Below are 27,843 nucleotides of genomic sequence, written 5' to 3'. Positions count from 1 at the left end.
ATATTTAAATGTAAAAGATACACTTTTAATAGTAACATACATAACTTTTAATAGTAACTTACATAAGAGATTTGTAAATGAATATAAGTCAGTATATTATAACAAAAATAAAATTTATAAATAACATACAACAAATTTTAATATATTTTTGTTAAATTTAATTTAATTGATAAAACTATAAATCCGCACATCGGTCGGGTCCTAAGTTACAACTATTTTAGAGTTTACAACTAACAAGATAACACGCACGATGAATTAAGTTTGTCTACGATCGTTTTCTATTTTACGTTTTGGTGGTATTTTTTTTTAAGGGAGATCATTTAAAATTGGAATCGACTATGTTTTCTCTCTATTACTTATCAACTCCGTTTGTAACTTATGTTTTAGTGATGTCTCGAGTTTAGAGTTGGTTGCCCATCAACTCTAGAATTCACTTATCTTCGTCAATAATCGACAAACTTTTCTTTTTTTTCTTCGATGGTCGCAGATTCGGCTTCCTACCAACTTCTTCCACTAATTCTTCTCTCTAATCAGCCTTTAAATTATAAGATTGTATATTAGTACTAAGCTAAACCATCAACTACCATACCGTCATCTTTTTCTGATATGCTAATATCATGAACACACGTTCCCTCATTTGTCGAATACACAACAGCATCTACTTCAAGGTTCCATAGTTCCCCTCTCCAAAGGTATATTCTGGAGTTAATCTCGTGATCAACATGAAACTTAGATCCCATCCCCTTCCCTACTACTTTCTCCTTCAGAAGACAAAGCCAACGTATTTGCGTAATGCGGATTAGAGTTTGCTGGATCTCCGGTTTCACCGTCCAAAGATAATCTCTTCTCAACATCCCTTTACCGTGGAATACAACGTAACCACAAGTCTATGTTGCAGTTCCTCCACGAGAGGTTGTCGCCGTGGGAATGGCTTGTTACCCCTCTAAAGAGGATTTTCCCACGACTTTGCATGTTGCTGTCAAAAGCTTATTCACTGGAAATTGGGAGACAAACAAAACAAGTAAAAATTTACATTACATTTAAAATCAAATCCAATCCCGGGTGAGAAAAACTACCAGAAAGTGTTACAAAAACAACATCACAAGGAGAAAAAGATCAACACTTATTTCTAATCTAAATCATAGAATTTTTCCCACAAAATCGAAAAATAAGAACACCGAGAGGTCTTTAGATCAATGATTCACCTGAATTTTGTAACAGAACAAGAGACGTTTGTCTCTTATCTTCTAGAGAAGACAAGAATTAACTGAAACTTGTTATTTACATCAACAACAACACTGACGTATATAGAAAACAAACATACACTACATCATAACGAGTTGTGTCTCTTTGTACTTGCGAGTCTTACATGAAACGACAAAAACCAAAACATCACGACTTAAACGTTGCGACTCTGAAACTCAATTATCGACCAACACTAAAAATGAGGAGAACCGTGAAATTGAACAAATTACCTGGAAACTAAAGAACACTTCGGATAGAACAAAAAAGGGGAAATCACAACTACAATAGCAGAAATAATAAAACATTCAAATGACGGTTAAATGCAAAATGAAGTTTTTAAAAAGAATAAATAGGGTTTGTTAACCATATATGAGAGAAGGAAAGAGTGTGATGAGCAATTCACAATATATGAGAAAGCAAGGAGTGTGATGCTTGAACGAAGCAGTGTGAACATGTGGACGCAATCCTTGGCTGCGAAGGGGTGAGAAGAAATAACTTTTTTCAACCGTAAGATCAACTTTATTTTTATCTAAACCGTTAGATTTTGCTATGACGTCAGCAGACCCTTAAAAAATAGGTTTGCTATTATATATAGATTTCTCCACTGCTCTTTGTTTAAAAAATGCATCCACCAAGATGCGACAGAAACATGCGTGAAATCTCCCTTTTTTGTGTGTACGTAGAACGCCATCTTGTAATTGATTATAAACTAAAAATACAATAATAACTAAAAGATAATTGCAGATGATAAAAGTAATGTCATCAATAGATACCAAAAAAGACCCCAAAAATTCATTTATTTTGAGACCCCTTGTTTGATCCTCAAAGCTTCAGTGTTTATGTATGTAACCAGCTCTTCTCCTGTTACACGTGCTGTTTGAAGTAATAAGAATATTAAGATGCTACGTACGTACTGTGCTAAAGATGAAATTGTTTTAATTATAGGATTCTTAATTAAGACGAACATATGTACAGTATATAGTCCACAAAGTGACAAATTAAAAGAGTTTTTGTATTCTTCACAGTTTGTATGTGTATGCTTCAAAAATGTTTCACTTCTACACAAATTTCCTTCTGTGATTCGATGTATACGTATATGTTGTGAATAAACTGTGAAGAAGAGTTATTTACAAGCAAAAAAGGACAAACAACTGAATCATTCTAGTGATTGTATATTAAAAAAAAAAGGGGCAACACTTGAAAGACGCAGAAAGAGAGGGGTGCGCATGGCAAACAAATCAAGAACAGTCTCAGAATCAATGCAATGCATTACTCCCGTAGCTAATGACCAAAGATGATTTTTTTTTTTTTTTTTTTTTTTAAACTTTTAAACCCAACAAAAAACCCTAATACAATACTCATTCCCGAGACTCAATGTCTTCTTTTGCTCGATGATGGTCCAGCGTCGTCGTCGTCAATTCTTGGGCGCTTGTCCGTGGCCCGGGTTCGAGATTCCTGCAGTCTTCTGCTGATTTGTTGTTCAGTTATACCTTCGATGCCCATCGCCTGTTTGACTCCTTTAGGAGTAGCGGCTGTCGAAAGAGGAAAAACAAGAAAACTAAGCAGAATGTCCTAAATATGAAAATCAAAGCACAATTTCTTTAGAAAAGTGATAAGAAGATTTACTAAATAATCCGCTGAGTGAATGCACTGCTTCATCGAACGACCTTATGAGCTCCTCTGTCCATTGCAATCTGAATCTTGGTTCTGCAGCTTCTGGTTCTTCTTCAACCGGTGGTAATGGGCCATAGAAAGGGTTCCATGTAGGTTGTGGCCAAGAGAAAGGTAAGCCAGAGGAGTACGACCACGGGGCCGTTGGTGGTGGATAACATGAAGGAGGGAACCCCGGCGGCGGGAGAGAGTAAGTCGGTGGAGGCATAAAAGATTCAGGCCGTGTCTGATAGGAGAACGGAGCCGTTGGTGGTGGTGGAACATGGAATGCCTGCGGCGGTACGAAAGTTCCCGGCGGTGGTGGATCGAAGTACATCGACGAGGCCGTTGCTGGTTGAGAGTATGATGAAGATGGTGGAAGGGGGAGTCTCGGCGGGGGCATTGAGCCTAAAGACAATGCAAGAGAGTCCGGTGGGGCAAGAGAATGTGTGGAGGATGGTGGAGATAACTTCTCACGTACGCTCCGAAACAGAGTATACTCTGTTTTATTTTTTTAAAGAAATCAAGAAAATGAAATTAAGAGGATATGAATGAAAGAGAAGAATCATTACTAAACCTGTTTTAAGTTCAGCAATCTTTTCATCGAATTCTTTCAACTTATCGGCCACCGGCTTTCTTCTGCTCGTCAACACGTTTATCGATCTCCTCCCAATCTTTCCTCATATGAACCTCTTCTCTTTGCAGTTTAACTATTTTTTCTGCCATGGAAGGCGTTTTCTCGAGTTCTTTGATAAACTCGACCTGAGATTTTTTGAGAACGAACTCTGACATGATGATGATGAGTGATTCAAGAGAAAAAGAGAGATCGAGAGCGAACTTTTAATTGCTTTTATACGTTCGGTAATTTACTAACTGATAAGAAAGTAATTGCAAACTTACCCATTCGAGAGATCCGAATTAGTAATTTGTTAAATACTTTAAATAATTTTCAATATAACCCTTCCACATAAGTTACAAGGGTTAAACTGTTAAATGACTTTAAAAATCCTCCAATTATCGGGATAATTAAAATACCATCGTAAAATATTCTAATAACTAAAAAGATAATTGCAGGTGACAAAATAATTTATGTAAATCACTAAACTTTTACAAAAGAAAAAAAAAAAACCTTAGAATTTCGTTTATTTTAAAACCCTTGTTTGATCCTCAAAGCTTGCTGTGGAGTAGTAACCTATATTGTAGGTTAGAATAATCAATAAAAGTATTAAAAACAATGATCTTATCTATTTGCTATAAATAAATCAGTTGTTAAACTTACTTTTTAAGTGCTTCAATGTTCCTAAGCAACTCTGTGTTTCTCCTTTCCTCCTCCTCGTCGATCTTCCTAAAATCCTCCATCAGTTCTTCTTTGAGTTTGGCCCTGGCTGCAAGAATACAAAAAACCTTAGACACTATAAAGATTGATCATAACAAGAGAGTGATCATAAAATAGGAATTTAATACATATATTATTGATATATATATATATATATAGATAAATATATACCGGCATCTAGTCTCATCATCCGCTCTTCGAGTTCCTTTATTCGATCATCAACTCTGGATATTTGTTCTGAAACTGTTTCCAGTGTGAAGATTTCTTCTAGAACTTCACGACAATCTTTCATCGGTGGGACTGAATGTGAAGGGTAGCTTGGGGGACAAGCAAGTGTTGTAGAAGATTGCAAGGAAAATATTTAAAAAAAAAACAGCAAATAATTTTTTTTATTTAAAAACCCTAGCTAGAAATATAATACCTCGAGTAGGGTGAGTAATTTCTTGAATCGACTTGCTGGATCTCAGATGAATTATACGAATGCACCATCTTGAAGACGAGAGATCTGTCGTCTCTCGAGTGTACTCTTATTGTTAACAAAAAAACCAAAACCCTACTTTTGTTTTTATATTTATAAGGTTAATATTTTTTTTTGTAGATAAATTTGTTTAACAATATTTTCGCCAACTAGAAAAGTCTCCCCATCCTATATTATAGCGCCACCCCTTTTTCTAACCATATCAAACTTAAACACTCAATATTATATTGTTTTTTTTTCTTAAAATCTAAGTTTTAAAAAAACGAAATAAATGGCCACCACACTATATACGTTGAATTGCTGGAAACGACGTCATAATAGAGAAAATACAAATCAGGATGAACGAGGAGGTTACATTAATATTATTTACCAATCTAAGTATAACAGTTACATAAGAACATTCATAAATGTACAATGACTGTGTTCTCGTACAAACATATCATTCTTTCACCTGTCTAAAGAAGAGAAAAAAGGAACCTGAGACATACTTCTTGGACTCTGGCTCCATGATCTTCGAGGCGAAGGCATTGAAGGCATCTTTCTCTCTGGATTCCTACTTCTTCTGCTCTTTGTTTTTGCCTGCATCAAGATTTTTTTCACAAGCCTCTCTTAAAACTGAATAGAAAGCTTCAAATGGAAATATATATATATATATATATTTTTTTTTTGAATAAAAAAAGACGAGGCATTTAGGAATGCCCTTCGGGGACATCCGATAAAAATGGAAATATATCTTACCTTTAATCTAAAGTGGTCTAGTTCACGTTCAAGTAAACCAAGTTTTGTCTTGAGCTGTTCGAGAGCCTCTTCAGCAACTTCAGGGTTTATGTCTGTAATGTCTTCTCCTGTTACACCGGCTGCCTGAGGGAATTTTGAGTCCACACAAAGATGTTTAAATACTGTTTTGGAGTTTTAGATCATTGGAATTGCAGAGCTTATTACAGCGAGAAACTATGACTGTTGTTCCTCTTACCTTGAGGATACTGGTGCAGAGACCTAATAGCTTCTGAGCAAGCCGCATTCTATCCTCTTCAGTTTCCTTCAGTTTGGTACTTAACTGATGCGTCTTGTCAAGGTTTGAATGTAGGTTCTTTCCAGACGACGCTCGGTACCAAGCAAGCTCTTCTTTGGCACGAGAAACACTCACATCTGCTCGCCGTAACTTCAAATTGAGCTCATCAAGCTGAAGTTTTAACACACTGTTTTCTTCCTATTGCATATGACACCAAAGGAAAGGATAATAAGTACCAGAATAAAGAAGAGTAACTATATCTCTACACAGAAGTATTGCAAGTTAGAGATTTCTTGCCTTGATTCGAGCTTCATCACGAGTTCTCCACTCAGGGTTTTGATGGGAAGATAGCTTCTTCATTTCCCCTTCAAGTTCTATCACTTTTCTTTTATGACTAACATTCTCCTTCTGTTGAAAGTAAAAAGATTAAGATACGTTCTCTGATGACTAACTTATTTTGTATAATGTGTAACAGTCAAAATAAAAATATGGTGCCTAATTTTCCAACCTTAAGTAATTCATTCTCTTTCTTAAGCAGCTGCTCATGCTGTCGATGTTCCTCGAGTTTTATCTGCGCAGTAACTAAATCTGTCTGCTTTCCTTCGATTTCCTCTATCCATCTGCATCCAGATATTGTAAAAGAAACTATGATAAAACATCTGGAACTGGCCAGAATCCATAGTTTTCTGCTACTGAAGATTTGGCAGAGTGCATCACTTGCTTACCCTTGTCTTTCGTCATTGTATTCATTGAGTTGCTGCTTGAGATGAGAAACTTCAAGATCCTATTTACATAAAATTTCAGACACAAGAAGTTTGATTATTATAAAAAACTTATTAATCTTTCTTCCTGGAGTTGTATCCAAAGAAAAATTACCCTTTCTCGTGAATCTGAACTATTAAGTTGAAGCATCTCTGCTATCTTCAATACTTGTTGACTATCCAAGAATGACTGCAAAAAAGGCGGAAGAAGGAAAAAAAGGTCATTGACTTTCAGTTACCATTTAGCGGTTTCTACAATAGAGGAACAACAAGACAATGACTAATGTAACCAGGTTCCACAGAGATTAAAGATCTTTCTTTATTTTTTCATTACAGAGGCAGAAACATGTTAAAGCTATACACAACACTGGGGAAAAAAAAAAGTTAAATAACCACTTACCGCACAATTCTGTTTGACTCCCAGCAAAACTCGATTAATATCATGGGTCATGCTATCCACCTTGGCGAGTTTTGAGTTCAATAAAAATATCTGGGAACAGAAATACGAGATTAGATAATATATACCATGTGGATGCCAAACGTTCCAATATAACATAAATATAACATTTTCGACTAGTTACCTCTTTCTGTCGGGTTGCAACTACAGTTTCAAGCTCCTCAATTCGTAGCCTTGCAACAGAAAGCTCCTCATCCTTCTCAGATCTCATTTGTTGTGCAATTCCCAACCCTATGCATCTGAAAGGAGAACCAGAACCCCGAGGTTTCCCTGAACCTTTACTCAATGAAGAATCTATAGCTTGAGAAACATGGATTTCTGGCTTTACTTGCTCAGCCATTGCTTCCAAATCCTTGAACTGTTTGCAATGGATCAGTCGTAGTAATGCCAGTCTTTTGGTGAACTTTTAAGGTTAGTCAATCAATTAGGAACCATCTTTACCTTATGCATGTATTCTCTAGCCTGAGCCTCAGCATGCAAATTTAATTCTGAGATATGGGCACTGAGTTGAGAAATCTGTTGCAGAGTAAACATACATATACCATCAAAAACACTGACACTATCATTAACGATCCATCCCTGTTTAAAAATAACAAATTATGTTACCTCGGTCTTTTGGTCAGTCATATTTCTCTCAAGCGCTTCTATATGCTTCTTAGCTTCCTCAAGATCCATATGCTTTTCATCTAAAATTCTTTAACCATGCAAAATAGGAAATGAGTTGCTTTAAACATATACCTATAATTTAAGTTGCTTAAACTTTTCTCACCTTTTTATTTCCCCATCAGAATTTCTAGCACTTTCCATCTGCTGGCGTATGGTATGAAGCTCCATTTCTAGCTCCTCCCTTTGCAGACGCTGTCTTTCAGCTTCACCTTTGACAGCATTAACCTATTGAAAAACGTCTCCGTCAGAAAATTAAACACATCGATTAAAATAAGCTGTTACATAGTAAAGAAAGATTAGCTCTAACCTTGTTTTCAAGAACATTAATAGTATACTCAAGTTTCTCAACTGATCCTTCTAATAGCTTCACTTCTTCTTCTCTCTCATCGGCATATATCTTTCTTGATTCAGCAATCTGTGAGAAGTTAAGTAAGTATTGCAAAAAGGACTAAGAAAATGGACGTGTCGCGTCAAGTCGAATTGTGTTGTTGTCTACCTGTTGAGCTTCTATGTACCTAGCTTCCGTTTCTTTAGCCTCATATTTTATCTTCCTGAATTCTTCTTTCAGATACAAAACCTCATCTTGGAGATTATCCCTGTCATCGATGGTCTCATTCAGTTTTCTCTGGGTAAACTCAACTGTATCATTCAATTGTCCGAGAGCATTTCTTAGATTAAAGAGCTCCATCTCCATGCTCTCCGATACCATATTTTTCTGGATCAGCTCCTCCTCTAGAGAGCATTTTTCTGTCATGAGAGCTTCAGCTTCCGCTCTAATGTCTTTATTTTCCGCTGACATCTTTTGTTGACACTTCCTTACCGTTTCAGTATCCACTTCAAGGTTGCAGATTATTTCCTTGCTCTCTTGCAGTCGAAATTCAAGCATTTGGGCGTGAGAAACAGCATCTTCTAGTTCAAAGGTTTTCAATGCTAGTGTCTTTTCTAAAACTTCAACATGAACCATGATTTCCTTTGTTTCATCTTTCTTGTCCCTGGAATTGGAAGCAGATTCTTGTAGTAGGCTGAGGTCAAAAGACAACCCCTTTAGAACATCATCCTTTCTCAAAAGCTCATCGTGGAGTTTCAGATTCTCAGACAACAAGTCTTGTACATCAATCTGCAAAGATTGAACAGTATCTGCGAATTCTGAAGCCTTATTGATGTTTTCACATATCAGTTGCAACATTTTATCAGAAATAACTAGACCATCTCTGGTTAGTTTCTCCAGGATCCTGCTATCTTCAGCTAGATGTGTGCATTTGGCAATGCTTAACCTCGTGACATCTAGTGCTTTAAATTGATCTTCACCAAAATGTATGACCTTGTTCTTAAGGGAGATGTTTTCCTTCTTCAACGAACTGACAACGTCAGCATAATCTTGTATATCCCTTTCTTTGATATCCAATTCTTCTGCAGCGACTGACTGGGAATGTTGGAGACTGTAAAGTTCAGAAGCTTTCATTGCCAACTCTTGCTGTATCCCAGTGATGCGAGACTCCAAGAATAAGACTCTTTCTCCAAACACCTTGTTTACTTCGTCCATTTCAGCGATTTTTTGTACACTGTGATCAAGATCCGATGAGAGAACCTTGATTTTACTTTGTGCTTCAGTCACCTTTTGTTTCACTGAAACGGTCTCCAATTTGTTATCAACCAGACATTGGTCTTTGAGCTCACTCTCCACTTGAGAAACAAACAGTTTCTCTTTAAGATCATCAACGATGGCATGATGATCAAGAAGCTCTCTATCTACAACTGCTAGACGAGAAGAATATTCTTTTACTGTTTGCGTCAGAACAACTGACTCAACGTCCTTTGAGCAAAGGTCCATTAAATAAAGCTGAACTTCGGTGTCAAAGAAATCATTTTTCTGATTCAGATGCAGCTCTTGCTCCAACAGAGTTTCTGCAAGGTTCCCATTGCTCAAATCTATTTCTTTCAGCAAAATATCAAGCTGAGACCCCATGCTGTTAGATCTTTGCAACATCAGCTCCTCCTGGTACTGGAGCCCTGAAATTTTCTGATCAAAACTGCTTAATTTTGTAGTAAGCAGATTAGTTGCTTCTTCATTTCTCGAAATTCTCTCAAAACCGTTCTTTATGTCAGTCAGTAGTTTGCCCTTCAGATTTGCAAACATTTCAAGCTCCCTTCTCAACCTTAGATTGTTATTTCTTAATCCGGCTATGGAAGAGTTTGATACACACAGACCACGTTGAAGCAGACCATTTTCGGTATTGATCCCTGTAACTGTTTCTAACAAAACCCCCATATGGCATAGGTGTAGAACTGAGAGAGCACAATCCTTCATGATTATTTCTGACCAGATATCCTCAAGGAACAATCTAGCTGAGTTTGTATCTGAAACCCAAGACTTCAACTCAGATAAATCATTGGCCATGCCAGTCAAGGCCACAGACGACTCATCTTGTAATTTTCTGACAATAGTTTCCAGCTCTTCGACCAGATTTCCTATTCCCATCAAACTTGACCCGAATAGTTTCTCAAGGTACGCAAGTTTCTCATTATCTTTGACACTTATGGATTCCAGCTCCTGCAGCTTGTCATCTAAGGCGTTTTTCTCTCCAACCAAGCTGATTTCCCTTTTCTTCTGCTTCTCCAGGTCAAATTTCATCTTTTCGTTCGCTGTTATGAGTTCATTGACTGTGATATCTGCATCTTTAATAATCCCGTGAGCCTCCTCAAATTTCTTAAGAACACACAAGTTTTTTACATATTCTTGGCCATCATCTATCTTCATCTTAGCTAATTCATGCTCCAAAGTCTGTAAAATATCATAAGAATTTCAGAAAAACAGAGTGAAAATATATAGCATCTGAGAGATGTCAATTATAGGTGAAACCATAAATGCACAGTCCCATATGAATCAGAATGAGAAAATTAAATTTGAAAGGGACAAAAATAAACAGTTACTTGCCTTAAGTTTATTATCTGTGACTTCCACCTTGTGCTCATATTGTTCTTGCATGTTATTCATCACAGTTTCAAGGTTACAAAACTGTGCAGCAAGATCGTTCAAGTTGCTTAAGCTTCTTTTCTCAGATGCCTTTAGTTCTTCCTTCTCACCCTGGAGTTTGGCCATCTCAACTTGAACCTCCTTCAAGCTTACAAGTGCAGATTCCATTTCTTGCTTTAGCAGTATGATCACTTTACCCCTCTCACTTGACACCTTGCTGGTCAACCTCATGGACTCTGTATGGTTGTTGTTTGGAGTATTCTCTATGCAAGAGGAGACAACTACATTCTTTCCAAGTTCCTGTTTCAAAAAAATTTCAAGTAAAGGACTAAGCACACTACTATACATAAAGGCATGATCGTTAATTAAGAAAGTTTTCAGCTCACCTGTCCTTCACTACAGTGGGGTGGAGAACCTAATGAATTCTCTGCCTCAGTGTATTTGTCATGCTCTTGACACATGTTTATGCATGATCTCAGTCCAGACACGCCACCCTTGAGCTCAGAAAGCTTCTCTTTCATTGCCGAAATGCCAGTTTCCTCAATTTCTTCAACCTTTTGTGCTATAGCAGAAGCAATTTTTTCTTCCTGTACAAGTTTGCTTCTAAATTCCTTACAGGTTGTTTCCAAATCTTGTACTTGTTGCTTCAGAGAAAGAATTGTTCCAGCGGATTCCGCAAGCTGAAAATCCTTTTGCTTCAACTCAAAAGTATGGGATTCGGTTACCTCAGAATAGCGGTTGACAATTATTAGAGAAGCTGTTGCACAATGTGATGCTTCACAAATCAACCTTTCAGCCATTTTGAGCTTCTCTTGAAGCTTTGATATGATCTCTGTTTTTGTGCACAACTGCGATTTCAAGAGTGTCTCCTTTTCCTCGTACTCTCTCTGGTGCGCTTCATTCATTACTATTGCTGCCCCTCTAAGAGACGTCAACATGGATTCTATATCACATTGCTTTTTATTGGCATCCTCCAAACAACTTTCAAGATCTTCAATCATTAATTCCCTCTCAGAAAGTGTTCTTCTTAATCCGCCAACCTGTTCAGATATCCATATCCTTCTATCTGGTAGGGAACCCGAAATAAGATCAGCCTGGTAACACGCATCTGTAAGGCCTTCATTCCCATTCAGCAGAATTTCTTCAAGCTCAGATGTGAGAAGTTCCATTTCATTTGAGATGATCTGTAGTTCCATGTCTTTGCCTCGGAGCTTTTCTTGCAACTGCTCGTTATCTATAATCGTGTCTCGTAAGTTATCCTGCAGCTCCTCCATCTGAGCTTCTAAAAACTGTACCTGCTTTTCAGTGACGTTTTCTTTCGATTGGAAATCACTGACCTCCTTCTGAAGAACTTCAAGCTCATTCTGCAAACAGACAATCACCTCCGCAGTTGCAGCTTCAGCTTGCTTGCAAACTTTTTCCATTTCTTCATCTCCACATGCCTTAGAAGCAATATCACTCTTGTACAACATGTTCAACCTCTTAGCTTTTTCAAGAGATGCTTGCATCTTTCTAAACTTTGTATCAATTGCATTGTTCTCTGCAGGAATATCTTTGAACTCATTGCACTGTTTGGACTTCATTGCTGGGATGTCAAGCTCTTGTTTTTGTAAAAGCTCAATATAGTTCTCCTTTATTCTCCTCAACTCCACTGCTTCTTGGATCAATATAATGTTTTGCGATTCAAGAGCTTCAACTACAGACTTTGTCTCCCCCAGCTCACTATATACATTTTCTTGCTGCTTGCTAATCAAAAGTAGTTGGTCCTTCAACTCTCCAATATCAAATTTCAAGCGAACTGCCTGTGCTTCTGAATCACCACGTAGTGTTCTTTCCTCATCGAGTATAATTTTTAGTACATCCAAATCAAGCTGCAATTTGATGATTTCTTCTACATAATTGACCTGCTGACCAGCAAGTGTTTTGTTCCGCTCAACATTTTGAGTTTCCAACAAGACCTGCAATTTTTAGGTAACATTCAACTGTTTAGTGAAAACGCTCAATGGTAACCTGCAGAGACAATATCACAGATGATTGTGCAGATTAGTAAACCACACTGTTCTTATTGTGCAGACCTTTTGTTTGTTCTCAATGTTATTTTCACCAGGTGTGCAAGCTCTGATATTGTCGACCATGACCTGTAGATCTTGGATTTCTCTGCAGAAGAAAGGCAAGAAGACTTGTCAGGGGTATGGAGAAAATGAGAACTCAGTTGCCATATAAAAGGAAACAAAAAAGAATTATCAAATCAGATTTGCTAACCTACTAAGCTTTGCATTCTCTTCCAAGCAAGAACCAAGGTTACTTCTACATTTCTCAAGTTCGTAACAGGTCGTTTTTAACTGCAATAGAAATACGTTAAGAAACTGAAATTGAAAATATAGATTAGAAAGAAAATAGGAGAATGACTTATGAAAAAGAAAGTGAATCGACCTCCTCCTGTAAAGAACAATTTTCTTTACTCCTAAGTAATGCACCCTGTACCATAGCGGATACAACAAGATTATTGACAAGCAAGCAATGACGCATAATTATTCTGCATATTAAGAGATTTAACGTATAAAAATAGGTGAATATATGTAACCTGTGGCTCTATTTCATTATCAACATGTTTTTGCCGGTCAGAGTTTTCATTAAGAAACTGGAAGAGCTGCAAAATCAATAGCTAAGGTTAAGGATGTCATCGCAATCGAAAACAAGAGTGCATTACCAGGATATTGTGCTAACTAGAGGCACCTGGTTCCGCAGATTTGAGACTTCGCCCAGTAGAATTTCTCTCTCACCTTCCTCATAAAACTCTTGAAATCTGCATAATAACAAAACTCTTTTATATAAAAAAGCCCACATTATCTTTAACTTTAGCGTTAGATGTTTCCCGAAGATTTATCACCTTCTAAGTTGGTCCAGAAGCCTTATGTTTTCCAGGGCAAAGCGAGTCAATTCTGGATTTTTATCAATTTTAGCTTGAAGCAGTTGAATCTCTTCTGACAAAATGCTATTCTCTTCCAGCAAAAAAGAATCTCCAGATATATGGTTGCCAAGAAGTGATTCCAGCCTCTGTATCTTGTCTTCTCGAAACCTAAGCATCATTTTTGTGCTCCTAGTATCTTCCTCCCTTTGTCGAACCTAATGATATCATAAATGGATTCAGGCGATTTCTGAAACATAAGTGGGAACAGTGTAGGTTAGAAAAAATTACCAGACGATTTAGATGCTCTATCTCAGCTTCAAGCTTCTTAATTGAAGCATCAGCCACATTTTCTCTTCTCAATGAGCCAGCAAGTGTTATCTCCAAAGATTTCAACTGATTTTAATAAATATATATAATTTTTTAGTGGAATCACAAGGCAAAGGCATATGAGTCCCAGTAAATCTTACCATAATTTCTCAAAGCTAGTATACCTGCTTTCTAGACATCCTTACACAGCCTCCAGATTCATACACAAGCGAGTTACCAGCCTGCTTATGTCCTAGCTCGTGCATTTCACTTGATGGAGAATCGACTTGTAGTTCTGCAAAGTTGGCTGTTGCTGATCCAAATGACAACGCCCTGGAGATGTTCTGGCGCTTGAGGAGGGAAAGCTCTTCCTATTCCGCACACACAAAATTTGTCTTAGCTTTTTTACAGCTTCACATACAAAGCACTTAGGCAGTCTAAAATGTTACACCTTTAAAAGTCGGATTTGACGGCGTAATTCCAGGACATCCTCGTTAGAATCTTCGTTGACCACAGCCTAAGTAATTTGAACCATAATAGTTATCCAAAGGTTATTCATGATTCATCTCTCTCAAAGCTTACAATATGGATTAAAGTGCAGACTTACATTGTTCTGGATTAGCTTTGCTCTCTGAGCAAATTTAAGAGTATTTAGCGTCTCTGCTGCACAACTGCAGGTGATAATGGATAGAAGCAATAAGATGAAGTTCCTTACTAACTGTACGAGTTAATGTAATACTATATCAAACTAGCGTTGACAGAATACCTGACGGAAGGACTGGCATTAGCAATTATCATTGTTTTAGAATTTCCACCCAGTGAGTCCTTTAGATGAAATAACTACCGTTATAATGACATGAAACGATAGATTCCAACTTAAGTGAAGAAAGGCAATGAATTTAGATTTAACCTGAAGAAGAAATGTCAGCCTGGAATCACGATATGGAATATGCCTTGGTTTACCATTTGCCACATCCACAAGAACCATAATTACATGTCTGCAATCAATAAATAACAACAAATAGTAAAATTTAACATAACAACTAGTTGAGAAAACGACTTATGCAAGGGATTAAACAATTTCTTTGGTTATACCCTAGTGTGGACAGTGATTTATTGATACTAGCAGCTTCTTTTAGGCGGTCACCCTCAGCGCCAGAAGTCTTCTGCCTGTTACAGAATGCACAATGTTAGATGAGGTTTCTAAGGCAATACAAAGCAAAACGCACCATAGCTACCTCTCTGATCCGGCGAGATCAACCAGGTTCAGTCTTGCAAAACGCATATTAGCTGTTGAGTCTTTTTCCCATCTGCTCTCGATCACGCATGTAAATACACTATGTGATCGGCTACTCTCTCTGTTCATATTTGTGGCTCCGACTTTTCGATTCATAGAACCCTATCGTACAACAGATGAGATTTGAGGAACATTAACATAAAACAAAAATGTTTGGGAGTCGGCAGTACTAACCTGTGTGATAAGCCCTAAGATGTCTTGAACACTTTGTACTTCACATTCAGTCAGATTTTCCACATAGACACCGCTCTTAATGTCCTCCCGAAGCTAAAAAGTGAAAACACATTAGTGAACTAAGCCTTGCGCATGTATGGCACTTTCACCAACAAAATATAAAGTTACCTGCAAATTTGTAGAAGATGGTTCAAGAAGGTCTGTAATTTGTTCATTGTAAATCTCAAGGAAAGAGCATTTGCAATTGTATTTAAGTCTCTCGTCTCTTCTGCTCTCTTCCTCCTGCAACAAGAACAGCGAAGCAAGATGCAATTAGCAAAGTTAAGATATCTCTGTAATAGAAATGGAAAAAAGCTATATCATAAGAGAATTACAGCTTGTATTCTTGCAAATAAAAACTCAAATATCCGAGGCATCATTCCTCTGTTGGGACTTGGTTTGACTTCTAAATCACCAACATCCCCGAGCATTGTATATGTTTTCCCACTTCCTGTCTGCACAATACCAACCAATTATTACAAGTTAGGAACTCAAAGAAAAATAATAAATAACTCCAACGAAGGAAACTATTCCCACTCAATCCTACTCTGAAAACTTAAATAACTCATCTCATTGCAACCTTGTAAGGATTTTCAAATGATTTCTTAAAGAGGACAGCATAAGTACCCTAAACAAGGATAGGGTCACCAAAATACCTAAAATAGGACGTCTTTACAGCTCTATCACAAAAACAGCTCAACCATGGTCACTAGAAAACATAAGGCTTAACAGAAATAAACTTGCTAGTGTTGAAAGCTTGAGCCTGACCCAGAGGTAGTAGATCACTATCATAATCCATCTCTAGAATGACAGAAGAATATACCTGGCCATATGCAAATATACAGCTGTTGTAGCCAGACAAGCAATTTTCCACCATGGGCAGACCGGCTACCCGAAAAAGGGTTTCCTACAAATTTAGGATGCAACAAAAAAAAAAAACTTCATATATACGAATAAAAGGAAACCAAATTTTCATTTTTCGTTATGATGAGTCTTACCTGGTCAATTGTCTCACATGCCACATGATCAAACTGAAACCGTGTTTCAGGTGGTCCAATCCATGCTACGCATTGGGAACTTTCTTGCTTTAAGCACCTACTGTACCCATTTGTACCCTTCTCCATGCTATTAAGCGGTCGAACACGTATAAGAATCTGCAATACATTCAGTAACCATCAATGACTGCCACCCCTAACCAAAACTTCTAAAAGTCGAAAACAATATAGACACTTCTGTTAAACCTAGATGTGTACTGGAGTACTGGACAGTGAACACTGAGAATAGTAATACAATAGAAAAACCCCAAAAATGAAAAGAGAGTAAACAAATTGATACCTGTACATTGTGATCCATCCAGAAAGATGGATCCTCCTTAAGGCTAAAGTGAGGGACTTGAACCGTGTTAACAACTGCTGAAACTAGCCCAGAAGAACTAGACAACCCTCTATACAAGGAGGCATAACCACCAGCTCTAACAGCTCCAGTCCCATCAAGCTTCCCTCTGTAACAAGACCCCGGAGGCTTAGACACGCTCTTAGTAGGCGTGTTCTGAGTCGAATTGGTCTCCGAATTAGCTCTCCCGACAACTCTACCAGTTTTAGGAGTCGTATTCAAAAACCCCACGTTTGCGTTCGTGACGGAATCACACTTGTCTCCCCAACCAAACCGATTCTTAGAAAACGCAGCAATGCTGGATCTATACTTATCAGGAGTCCGTAAAGGCAATGCTGGATCTGGGTTCTTGGGTCTAGGCTTAGACGGAGTTCGATCGATCTTACTCCCCAACTCCTTTGTTGGGTTCGTCAATGAATCGTTGGTGGTTTGAGACAAAAGCGAAGCTCGGAGATTCTCAGGGACATTCTCGATTTCGTCATCGTGCTTAACCTCCCTTGACATTAAATCTGAAATCAGAAAAAGCAGATTTCAAAGAAAAAGAAAAAAAAAACCCAGTTCAAAATTCACGAAATTGACACGGAGAAATGTGAAAGTCAGAAACTTTCGAATCCAACAGCTAAAAGCTAAAGAGCTCGTTGGGTTTTATATCTCACCTGTGTAATGTAAATCGAGCCACAAAATCCAAAATTTCGCGAGCTTCTGAAGAGTTCTCTCTCTCTGAATCTCACTCTCTGTCTCTCTATCTCTCTCTCTCTCTCTCTCTCTCTCTCTATCTCTAGGTTCGCATGATTTCAGCAGTAAAGCCGGACGGAGAAAGGAATGTTAAAAGAAGAGGGACGATGGAAAACGGACGGCTGAGATTGTTTGCACTTTCAGGCGCTGTTTGAATTTGAATTTGGAAAAAGGGCTTTCTCACCGTAATTAAGTAGGCTTCATGAGGTTATTTTCGTCAATAACCAACCTATTTTCTTTTCCCAAAAACAATTCAACGGCTAAAAAAACAGTGAAAAATAAAAAAACGAGGAAGACGCCAGGGCCCATTTATAATTCAAATATATTTCATTGTTTAATCAACAAATATTATTATATACACTCTTACCCAGCGCCTTTTTGGACTTTTTTTTTTTCTTTTTCTCAACATCATCAACGCTTCGAAACAATATATCCAAATTCAAGATACATAACATTTTCTTCCATAGAATTGGACTAAATGCAATGATTTAATATATTATTATCCTGGAACACTAGGCCGATTGAACGCGCTACATGATGGACTTTGTTTACTTTAGTAACCTTTTCTTAACCGGAGGAGGAAACTGAGTAAATTGTATTCGGGTTGAGAATAGGACCCGGAAACAACTAATTTTATTCGGGTCGGGTAATAAACTTCCCAATATAAAACACACTTCCGATGATTAACCCCGCCCGCTTCTTTGATCCCTCGACGATTTCTTCTCTCCGTCGTCTCTTCCAATCTCCACCCAATTGAGAGCTCCGCTTCACTTCCTAGGGCAAAGGGGTATGTGTTATTCTGCACATACATGCTCTCAATTAGGGTTTCAATCCCAATTTCGTCTCGGGGTAGATATCAAATAGGGTTTTTGTTCTTTTCCCCTAAAAACAAAAATTTGAGACGCTTTTTTGATGAACTTTTCTTGATTTTTCTGTTGTAATGTTCTCCCAACTTTCTTGTAACTGTGTGCGGGAAATTTTTGATGATGGTTGTATGTGTTCCTTTGTAGGGTTTTTGTTGAGTCGTGGATCTCTTCTTGCTCCTGATTCTTTCAGTAGTTCGTTTTCACGCCAATCTTGCATTACACATGTCTGATTCCAACGACGACGAGACTTCCTCAGGTTATATTATATATAAAGTTTCTTAATTTCGCTCCCTTCCAACTAGAACTAGTGATTGTTTTTTTTTTCGTATTATGCGTTTGTCACTTAGTTGAAGTAAGTAGAAACGGAGCGGCGTTAATTGTTCCTGGACATGTTTTTAAGTTGTAGTGAGGGTCCGTTATTCCAACTTTACTGCTAGAAAATTTCTATCCACTAGTGTCTAGTGAACGTTTCTATCATCAGTGCCTTGTCTTCTCCTAGTTTGGCTGTAGTTATAATCTACTTATTTATGTATAGAACGTTTTTGTGTCTGAGGTGTTCATATACTCTACAAGCCCTGCCCATAGCAGTTACAAAACTGACACTATAGATTTAGACTACCAACTCGTTGTCATTCGCGACACTGACTTGTGATGATACGTTTTGTAGATTATGAGAGCAATGGCGAAGAGTATGATGGGCCTGAAGTTCAAGTAGTTACTGAGGAAGATCATCTACTGCCAAAAGGGGAGTATTTTTCGGCTGCATTTGCTTTCGGTAGTTTAAATTCCAGAGCTTCTGTGTTTGACGACGAAGATTATGATGAGATAGAAGAACAAGAGGAGGAACACGCGCCAGTTGATAAATCTTTTGTTTCTGAAGAGAGTGAACCAGGTTTGCTTTTGAAATTGCCATTTCTTGAACAAAACGATTAGCGCATTGTGTTCTGTACTTTTAATTTGTCATTTCATTACTCTCCAATTGGCTTAGTTTAGTTATACTCCCAACACTTACACTTTTTGAGCTCGGTAAAATAATCTCTTGCAAAGTTGTACTCAAGTGCGTCATAAATCCTTGAGATCACCACTCTTGGAATTTTTCTTATATTCCTTGTGAGATAGTGATCATGAGACAGAAAACATTATTGTTTTGCAGTTGTCTTGAACGAGGAAAAAGCCGTGGAGTATGAGAAAGAGGCTTGCATCTTGGGAAATGAGGATCAGATGGACACAGGAGATGTCCAGGAGGTCGGTCAGCAAGAATGATTTCTGTGTCTCAGAAAACATTTTTTTTTTGCTGTGGGATGATTTTGTTCTGTTAGTGATCTCATTGAAACATTCAGGAGGAGGTGGATGACATATCAGAAGGTACTTTGGATGAGAAAAGCGTCACCCCACTGCCTACATTGTATCTGGAAGATGGTATGGTCGTCTTACAATTCTCTGAGATATTTTCTATTCACGAGCCGCGGCAGAAACGACACAAGAGAAAACTCAGATGTATCACTTATAGAGGTATGTGATCTGGACCGGTCTTACTAATTTTTTTTATTCTAAAAACTGTTTGTTGTCCATTGGTTTGCTAAACTCTGAAACGACAATAAGTTTTCTCAAAATTTTCAGTATCTCCCGTTCAATTCTAAAGGCCATTCGGTGTTGAAAGCATGAGATGTTCTTTATGTGGCTCAATCTCTTCCTGGCAAGAATACATTAGATAGTTATATTTGGTGCTTCTAAAATGACACATTCTTTTTCTGAAAAAAAAAAAAAATTGTACCTTTCTTTTTGTCTCCGCATTCCTCATTTCTGTTTATTGTTCATCTCTTCATATGGGACTCTTACATCATAGCCTTCTTTCATATAGACAAGTACCTATCTATGGATATTTCTGAGCTTGTCGAAGACGATGAGGAAGTACTTCTGAAGAGCCATGGCAGGATTGACACTCATGTGAAAGAAGCTGATCTAATTCAGCTGGATGTTCCCTTTCCAATCAGAGAGGGTTCACAGCTGGTAAAAGCTGGTACAGTCAGGGGTACTACACCAGAATCAAGAGAATTTACCAAGCTAGGAAGCGATTCATGTATCATGGATGAACTGTTGAAGCAGGACTCAAAAAACGATAATTCATCTCTTTGCCAGTCCCAGTTAGAAATGGAAATTTTCCCCCTTGACCAGCAAGAATGGGAACATCGTATACTCTGGGAAAATTCTCCTGAATTTAGTGGTAATTCTGGTGAGAGCTTCAAATCTGGAATTGAGTCAGAAAGTATGCTGGTTCAGGTAACAAATTCAGAGACTGAACAAGAAGAAAGCGTAAATGTGATGAACTCTGGAGGGAAAGCTCAAGCTGGCAGTGATACGGTCATGCCTTTTCTTGTAAATCCCTTGGAGTCTTTTGGCTCAAGAGGTTCCCTGTCTACATATGAGTTCACTAATAAACGTAGACATCATCCACAACTTCTGAGGTTAGAATCCCACTGGGTTGAGGATCATCGAAGTGAAAATGACAATACTGGAGGGGAAAATCTAAAGTGGCTTAATAGTGACGTTCTTGGGGGCTTGATTGGATTTGCATTGCAAGATAGGGATATGGGGGATGAGGCATGGTTAGATCGCATAATATGGGAATCAGATACAGATTTAAGCCGGTCTAAACTAATATTTGATCTTCAAGATGAGCAAATGGTCTTTGAAGTTCCGGATAATGAGGAAAGAAAATATCTTCAACTTCATTCCCGATCTATGATTGTATCCCAATCTTCAAAATCCAAGGATGAAACCTCTCAAGAATCCTGTGAATCAAATTCTGGGTGGCAATTCAATATTTCAAATGACCATTTCTATACAAATGGGAAAAGCTCTCAGCTGCAAGGAAATGCGAAGAAATATGGCGAACACAGTTTGAGAGTTTTTCATTCATCACCAGCGATTAAATTGCAGACGATGAAGATTAAACTGAGCAAGTAAGTGAGTCACTCATATTTTTATATTTCTTGTATTTGTACGCTTCATTGTTACATTGTGTGTTTTATGTGCTCTTAATGTTGCCACTGGATATCGTTTGAAAATACATCCTTCTTTTAGTGATTTATGGTAAAAAGTTTTGATTTACTCATTTCAGTATAGAGAAAGCAAATTTTCACCGGCCCAAAGCTCTGTGGTATCCACATGACAATGCACTAGCCATCAAGCAGCAAGGAAAATTACCCACCCAAGGATCCATGAAAATAGTAGTTAAGAGTCTGGGGGGTAAAGGATCACTACTACACGTTGGTAGGGAGGAATCTGTCTCTTCATTAAAATCCAAGGCTTCTAGAAAGCTAGGTTGTTTATATTCCTTTCAATTTTTGTCTACCGCTTTTATGGCATGGATTCTATTTGGAGAACATGCTGCACTATCAGTTTCACCGGCAAATCTTAGAGCTCATTTCGTACAATTGTTTTGCAGATTTTAAGGACACAGAAGCAGTGAAGATGTTTTATATGGGAAAGGAACTTAAGGATGAAAAGTCTCTTGCTGAACAAAATGTTCAACCAAATTCCTTGGTCCATATTTTACGTACTAAGGTTCATCTGTGGCCATGGAAGCTACCTGGCGAAAATAAATCCTTAAGACCTCCTGGGGCATTCAAGAAGAAATCTGACCTATCTACTCAAGATGGCCATGTTTTCTTGATGGAGTAAGATAAATTTCTATACGAGACTTGCGTGTCAACTTTTCAACTTCTTTTGCTACTTTATGGCTCTTGTGGTTATCTTGATCTATGTTTATTATTCCCCTTTTAGATTTCATTAAACTGTGTAGGTATTGTGAAGAGAGGCCATTGATGCTCAGCAATGTAGGAATGGGTGCAAATTTGTGCACGTATTATCAGAAGTCATCCCCAGAGGATCAACATGGGAACTTGCTACACAACCAAAGAGACACCTTAGGAAGTGTGATGATTCTAGAACCTGGGGACAAATCCCCTTTCCTTGGGAAAATACACAGTGGTTGCAGTCAGTCATCTGTTGAAACAAACATGTACAAAGCACCTATTTTTCCTCATAGGCTGCAATCAACAGATTATTTGTTGGTCCGGTCTGCTAAAGGAAAGCTCTCTATAAGGCGTATTGACAAGATAGTCGCTGTTGGACAACAGGTTTGCCTTTTACAAGATTTCTCTCTTAGAATTGCTGTCCATGGAAACTATTACTGCTTATATATATTGAAGAGTGAGTCAATACGTTCCATGCTTGTGACTTAGGTGTGTATCAATAGATCTTACTGGCCTAACCAAATTAAATTCCCTTTTCCTTTCACGCTACCACATTTTCCATTACTACTTTTGTTGGTACTTTGGCGTCAGTGTGCTAGCAAAAATTTTGGTGAAGTAATGGAAGAGTATATAGTAAAGGAAGAGCCATAAGAATCTAGAATAAATGTGTGTTGATAATAAAGGTACTCCAGTAATCAGAGAGAAGTGCTAGTAATATCTAAGTCAAAAGAGTCGGTTATGAGTTACACTTTCAGTCGACCTATACGTTCCAAAGTTTTTTTTTTTTGTGAACACGTTCCAAAGTTATGAGTGGCAATTTACATTTTTTTTTTCTTTCGTTCCTAAATGTCATATTCCCGGCATGCTGATAAAATACTTTTGTAGGAACCGCGAATGGAAATAATGTCTCCTGCATCAAAGAAACTACAGACTTATTTGGTGAACAGAATGATGGTCTATGTGTATAGAGAGTTTAAGCTTCGCAACCGTATTGCTGCATCGGAGCTGTCTTTCTTATTTTCAAGCTTATCGGACGCAGTCATCAGGAAGAACATGAAAGTTTGTGCAGACTTGGAGGTACTCGTCAAATTCTCACTTGGCATAAGCGGCATCTAGTGTTGCATGTGTACTCTTTCTCCCTTTGTTTTTCATCATCATGCGTTAAAAATGTAGAGGGATAAAAATGGGAAGCCTTGCTGGTCCAAGAAATGTGATTTTGACAAGATTCTACCTGAGTTGAAAAATCTGGTGGCCCCAGAGGATGTAAGTCTCTCTTTCTAATTTGTTTCATGTTTAAAATACAAGCCATCTGTTTTATACTATTTAGATGCAGTTAGTGAGCTTTTGAGGGCTATTTTTGAATACATATATTTCAAGATGGTATTCTATGTTTTGCTGGCCTAGGTGTGTTCCTATGAGAGTATGCTAGCTGGGCTGTACCGGCTCAAACAATTAGGGATCACCCGGTTTACATTGCCTGCTAGCATATCAACTGCACTGGCTCAGCTCCCAGATGAAGTTACTACTCTTGCTGCTGCATCACGTGTTGAGAGGGAGTTGCAGACTACTCCATGGAATCTGAGCCGTAATTTTGTTATTTGTACAACTCAGGTGAACATCACTTATTTGAGAATTTTGATGCAGTGAGTTCTTATCTGTTCTCGTTTATAGATTAGCTCGAGCTATATATTATGACTTCAAGCAAGACTATAACCTATTTCATCTCTATCTTCTCTAGTTTTGTAAAGAGTCATATTGAATCCTGTCAGTAGAAGTGGATATGACGGTCCTGATTAGTCATAGACTCATACATCCTGCATTTGTTACTTGGCCGGGTTGATGCTCATTTATCTGGTTTTCATCTCTGGGTTTGAGTAGGGCAGAGCAAATATAGAGCGATTGGAAATTACTGGAGTTGGCGATCCCTCTGGACGGGGTCTAGGATTCAGCTACGTCCGATCAGCATCAAAAGCACCAGCTGCAGCCGGACATATGAAGAAAAAGGCAGCAGCCCGTTGCGGAGTCCTCTCTGGCACAGAAGTTGATCTTCGCAGATTAAGCATGGAAGAAGCTCAAGAGGTTCGCTTCTTCATTTTAGATGTCTAGGAACCTAAAAGGACATACTCTCTTTATTCCCATTTCTTCTAGATACCATAGTAAAGGCCATCTGATATTTGACTATGTGAAACATGGTTTGGGTGGATATGTTTATAGGTTCTTCTCAAGTTCAATATTCCTGATGAGATTATTGTCAAGCAATCTCGACGGCATCGTATTGCTATGATACGCAAGCTATCAAGTGAGCAGGTTGCATCTGGTGGTAAGTTTGACCCCACAACAATAGGTAAGTATGCCTGTGGCCAGAGAATATCTTTCCCACAAGTTCAACAGCAGACCCGACAAAAGTGTCAGGAGATTTGGGATAGGCAACGTCTGTCCCTTTCAGCTTGTGATGATGATGAGAATGAAAGTGAAAATGACGCGAACAGTGACTTGGACTCGTTTGTTGGAGATCTGGAAATTCTACTTGATGCTGAGATTGGTGGGGAGGGGGATGAATCTAATATGTCTAAGAATGAAAAGGTGGATGGAGTGAACGACCTCAAGATGAGACGGTGGCTATCTCAAGTTGACACAGACGATGAAATTGAAGATGGATCTGCTGAAAATGCAGAGTTATGCCGATTGCTGATGCAAGGTACTTGATTTTAAATCTATCAGCTAAAGTCTTTCTTCTTAATGAATCACTGACTGGTGGTACTTATTTAGATGAGAACCATAAGAAGAAAAAGAAGATGAAAGCTGTGGGAGAGGGAATGAGAATTTTTCCTCCTCCACGGCCCACTGTTGAACCTGTCATTGACAAGAAATCTCTTGCCACCCAACCTGATGCATCTTTCTTAGTCGTGAATGAGAGCGCCGTTAAAGACACCACAAACGTCAGTATAAGTTTGGGAATTTCACAAACCTTTTATTATTTTCTTTTCGATGACTGCGTCAACTCATCAGTTCTCGCATTGTGTTGACAAATTTGTATCATGTATTCTCCTCAATTGGCAGGTTGATAAAGCTATTTTGAAGACCCCTAGAGGTAAACAGGTAAAAGAGATCAGCAACCCTATAGGCAAGCTGAAGAATCTCAAAATACTGAAGGTAAACCAAAAGGTACGATAAATCAAGTCAACATGTGTAAACTATATTTTTTACGGGTACTCTAAGGTGTTGTCTATTCTCTCGGTCCAAACCAGGTATTCAAGGGGGAAAAAACAGCAAGAGCGAGCTTCGTCTGTGGAGCATGTGGTCAGGTATTATTGCTTGGTATACTAGATTATAAATCTTAACTTGTTTCAAAGAGAAAAACTTTTGACCTTTATCTTCATGGCCAGCATGGACACATGAAAACCAATAGACACTGCCCAAAGTACAGAGAAAATACAGAATCGCATCTGAAAAGTATAGATTTGAAGAAGTCTGCTGGAAAACCAAGTTCATCACATCTATCAGGCGAGGTCTGGCTGAAACCTATTGAGAACAAGAAGACTGCTCCAAAAAGTACAACAAAACTTTCTGTAAATGAAGCTGCGAAAATAGGTGATTCAACTTCCAAAACCTGGGGTCTCCCCGCTGGAGGGTTGATAGATAAACGCTGTTCAGAAACTCAAGGAAATTCTGAGCTAGCAGCTGTGTCTCATATAGACACTGGGACTAAGTTGACTTCTAGAGTCAGCAAACTCAATATATCTAGCAAGGAAAAACCTAAAGATTTAAAGGTTGCATCTGACAGTCCTTCCCAATCATTGAGGCCTGCATTTAGCAGAAAGAGAAGGGAGAGCGAGTCTCACAATTCTTCTGTTTCTGAAAAACTCTTACCTAGTACAGAGCCAAATCAGGCTACATTAAGTAGGCACACTATTTCAGTTCCACAGCTATCGTTAAGTATGGATAAAGATCAAGCTGAATCTTGTAGACATCATCGCGCTATATGGCCGCCAACAGAAAGAGAACATCAGCAGAAGAAACTTGTTATTCAACGTTCAAAAGAGATTACTGATCATGACATCGGTAGTCTTCGAGACACTCCACAGTTGGAGTCCAGGACAACAAAAAGAATGGCAGATTTTCAGAGGCAGCAGAGACTCAGATTGTCAGAGAACTTTCTAGACTGGGGACGTAAAGAGGAAAGAATATTCCGGAAAGAACAAGATATAAGTATGGATAGGCACAAGGAAGGAAATGTGAGAATAGATTACAATGATATCATTGTATCAGAAGAAGGCAGTGAGATAGCTGAGATCAGAAGATACGAAGAGGTATTATGGAGTGAGAACGAGGAAGGAAAACGACAAAAAGCCACGAAAAAAAATATGTTGCAACGTGAAATAATAGAAGATTACCCTCGTAGAAGATTGTCAGAAAGAGGTCAGAACATCAGTAGCCTGTGTGTCTCTGACATTGAAAGGAACGGGGAAGAGTATGTACCTCAACCAAAACGAAGAAAAAAAGGAGAGGTAAATTCCTCTTTGCTTTACATATTTTACTTTTGTTCACTTGCTTGCTTTTATGTGTTTACATGTCTGTCTGCACCGTTGTTGAGAGATCACACTGGAAATCACAGTTTTACCCAATTAATTATTCACATCACATAAAGGTTTTTGGTACGGTGTCTTGCCAGAAAATGAAAAACATCTGATACATGATCCTGTGAGCTCTGTGAAACTCATCTTTGTTTTCTCTTCTTAATTCATTTATCAACAGGTTGGCCTAGCAAACATCTTGGAAAGCATAGTAGACACACTGAGAGCCAAAGTAAACGTGTCATACCTCTTTTTGAAACCGGTTTCAAAAAAGGAGGCTCCCAACTATCTTGACATTGTGGAACGCCCAATGGATCTCTCGACAATCCGGGATAAGGTACGGAGGATGGAGTACAGTGACCGAAAGCAATTTAGACGCGATGTCTGGCAGATAAAGTACAATGCTCATCTTTACAACGATGGGCGTAACCTGGAAATACCGCCGTTGGCAGATGAGTTGCTGTCGAAATGCGATCGTTTGTTGGATGAATATAGACATGAGTTAACAGAAGCAGAGGAAGGTATAGCTTCTAGTCACTCGTATTGATTAGCATTGCAAAGTCCCTACCTAAACATTCGACACTTTGTAAATACGAGTAATTTTTGTTAATGGAAGAAATCGCGAACCATAAATTAGAAAAGAAAGCACACGAGAATATTGAAGTAGTTTTGGTTAAACAAAAAAATTTCGGTGTTAAACATAGCATTATACAGAAAAATCAATGGTAAGTATTTTTTCTCATGTAAAAAAACTGTAACAAAATTGGTCTCATGATTTTCTGTAAATAGTATTATTACAAACGTGCTCGTTTCTTATAATTCATATTTAAATAGGTTTTGTATGCAATAATGCAAATCACTATTATCCAGTTGCGTTTGGCTATGTTTTCTTTGGGGTATGTAAGAAATACTATACTAGCAAGTGTAGAAATGTAGATTCATCATAATACTTAAAGATTCAATTGAGGTCATGTATTCTTATGATTAATCAGGGTTATCTGATCAAAAAATACTTAAATTTGCAAGAGCTACCTGGATACTGGATCTTCGATCAAATGTTTTATCTACAATGGTTTGCATACAATTTCTTATTTTCAAATACAGTATTGTAATTGTTTATGAAATAGAGTCTCAGAAGAAAGAAAAAAAAAAGACTTTGGTGGTCCTGAGTTTTGATCACTACATAATGTTTTTAAATTGCATGCTTGCTTT

The 27,843-nt window shown here is 38.1% G+C and overlaps 3 protein-coding genes across 5 annotated transcripts; 1 reads left to right on the top strand and 2 right to left on the bottom strand.

The window, feature by feature from the left end:
• Positions 1-3,929: 3,929 nt before the first annotated feature.
• LOC104784015 (uncharacterized) lies at positions 3,930-4,763 on the bottom strand. Its single transcript, XM_010509099.2, has 4 exons — positions 4,653-4,763; positions 4,403-4,548; positions 4,175-4,280; positions 3,930-4,087 (listed from the first exon to the last, which is right to left on the bottom strand). Exons 1-4 carry the CDS (start codon positions 4,718-4,720, stop codon positions 4,063-4,065), a joined length of 345 nt encoding a protein of 114 aa, XP_010507401.1. The 5' UTR covers positions 4,721-4,763; the 3' UTR covers positions 3,930-4,062.
• A 279-nt stretch (positions 4,764-5,042) lies between these two features.
• On the bottom strand, positions 5,043-17,557 carry LOC104784005 (kinesin-like protein KIN-12D). 2 transcript variants are annotated; one of them, XR_015559668.1, is made up of 37 exons: positions 17,355-17,557; positions 16,642-17,207; positions 16,305-16,460; positions 16,130-16,213; positions 15,642-15,761; positions 15,436-15,549; positions 15,268-15,360; positions 15,035-15,195; positions 14,892-14,966; positions 14,707-14,794; positions 14,563-14,621; positions 14,404-14,467; positions 14,248-14,313; positions 13,982-14,167; positions 13,779-13,883; positions 13,470-13,705; positions 13,316-13,385; positions 13,164-13,229; positions 13,013-13,057; positions 12,842-12,921; positions 12,655-12,736; positions 10,966-12,537; positions 10,541-10,879; positions 8,102-10,387; positions 7,913-8,020; positions 7,709-7,830; positions 7,546-7,625; positions 7,381-7,455; positions 7,064-7,297; positions 6,883-6,972; positions 6,598-6,672; positions 6,447-6,505; positions 6,230-6,341; positions 6,019-6,129; positions 5,683-5,919; positions 5,448-5,570; positions 5,043-5,288 (listed from the first exon to the last, which is right to left on the bottom strand). XR_015559668.1 is itself a non-coding variant. In XM_087454173.1 (37 exons), exons 2-37 carry the CDS (start codon positions 17,200-17,202, stop codon positions 5,157-5,159), a joined length of 8,274 nt encoding a protein of 2,757 aa, XP_087310299.1. In that variant the 5' UTR covers positions 17,203-17,207; positions 17,355-17,557; the 3' UTR covers positions 5,043-5,156. The 2 variants fall into 2 exon arrangements, 1 of the variants encoding a protein (XP_087310299.1); XM_087454173.1 differs by having other exon boundaries at positions 7,546-7,633.
• A 399-nt stretch (positions 17,558-17,956) lies between these two features.
• LOC104705545 (transcription initiation factor TFIID subunit 1b-like) lies at positions 17,957-27,276 on the top strand. Of its 2 annotated transcripts, none has more exons than XM_087454171.1 (19): positions 17,957-18,220; positions 18,444-18,555; positions 18,967-19,191; positions 19,453-19,544; positions 19,640-19,811; positions 20,161-21,262; positions 21,421-21,623; positions 21,748-21,979; positions 22,105-22,441; positions 22,943-23,134; positions 23,231-23,320; positions 23,462-23,668; positions 23,936-24,136; positions 24,272-24,755; positions 24,827-24,996; positions 25,118-25,222; positions 25,306-25,362; positions 25,444-26,565; positions 26,813-27,276. In XM_087454171.1, exons 2-19 carry the CDS (start codon positions 18,522-18,524, stop codon positions 27,176-27,178), a joined length of 5,391 nt encoding a protein of 1,796 aa, XP_087310297.1. In that variant the 5' UTR covers positions 17,957-18,220; positions 18,444-18,521; the 3' UTR covers positions 27,179-27,276. The 2 variants fall into 2 exon arrangements, with proteins under 2 accessions (XP_087310297.1, XP_087310298.1); XM_087454172.1 differs by having other exon boundaries at positions 18,059-18,220; positions 25,118-25,210.
• Positions 27,277-27,843: the final 567 nt, after the last annotated feature.

Source organism: Camelina sativa, chromosome 1, assembly GCF_030686135.1.
Source record: "Camelina sativa cultivar CO46 ecotype springtype chromosome 1, ASM3068613v1".
NCBI lineage: Eukaryota > Viridiplantae > Streptophyta > Magnoliopsida > Brassicales > Brassicaceae > Camelina > Camelina sativa.
Note: the sequence above shows the minus strand (reverse complement) of the source record. Positions and strands in the feature narration are given on the sequence as shown.

Excerpts from the sequence above, each read along its gene's own strand:
- LOC104784015 (XM_010509099.2), bottom strand. The coding sequence starts at position 4,720 with ATGGTGCATTCGTATAATTCATCTGAGATCCAGCAAGTCGATTCAAGA. Across the intron at positions 4,281-4,402 it reads GATGATGAGACTAGATGCCG|CCAGGGCCAAACTCAAAGAA; the intron begins GTATATATTTAT and ends GTATTCTTGCAG. Across the intron at positions 4,088-4,174 it reads AACATTGAAGCACTTAAAAA|GTTACTACTCCACAGCAAGC; the intron begins GTAAGTTTAACA and ends CCTACAATATAG.
- LOC104784005 (XM_087454173.1), bottom strand. The coding sequence starts at position 17,202 with ATGTCAAGGGAGGTTAAGCACGATGACGAAATCGAGAATGTCCCTGAG. Across the intron at positions 14,967-15,034 it reads GATCTCGCCGGATCAGAGAG|GCAGAAGACTTCTGGCGCTG; the intron begins GTAGCTATGGTG and ends ATTCTGTAACAG. Across the intron at positions 6,973-7,063 it reads TTGCAACCCGACAGAAAGAG|ATATTTTTATTGAACTCAAA; the intron begins GTAACTAGTCGA and ends TTCTGTTCCCAG.
- LOC104705545 (XM_087454171.1), top strand. The coding sequence starts at position 18,522 with ATGTCTGATTCCAACGACGACGAGACTTCCTCAG. Across the intron at positions 22,442-22,942 it reads TAGTCGCTGTTGGACAACAG|GAACCGCGAATGGAAATAAT; the intron begins GTTTGCCTTTTA and ends ATACTTTTGTAG. Across the intron at positions 23,321-23,461 it reads ATCTGGTGGCCCCAGAGGAT|GTGTGTTCCTATGAGAGTAT; the intron begins GTAAGTCTCTCT and ends TTGCTGGCCTAG.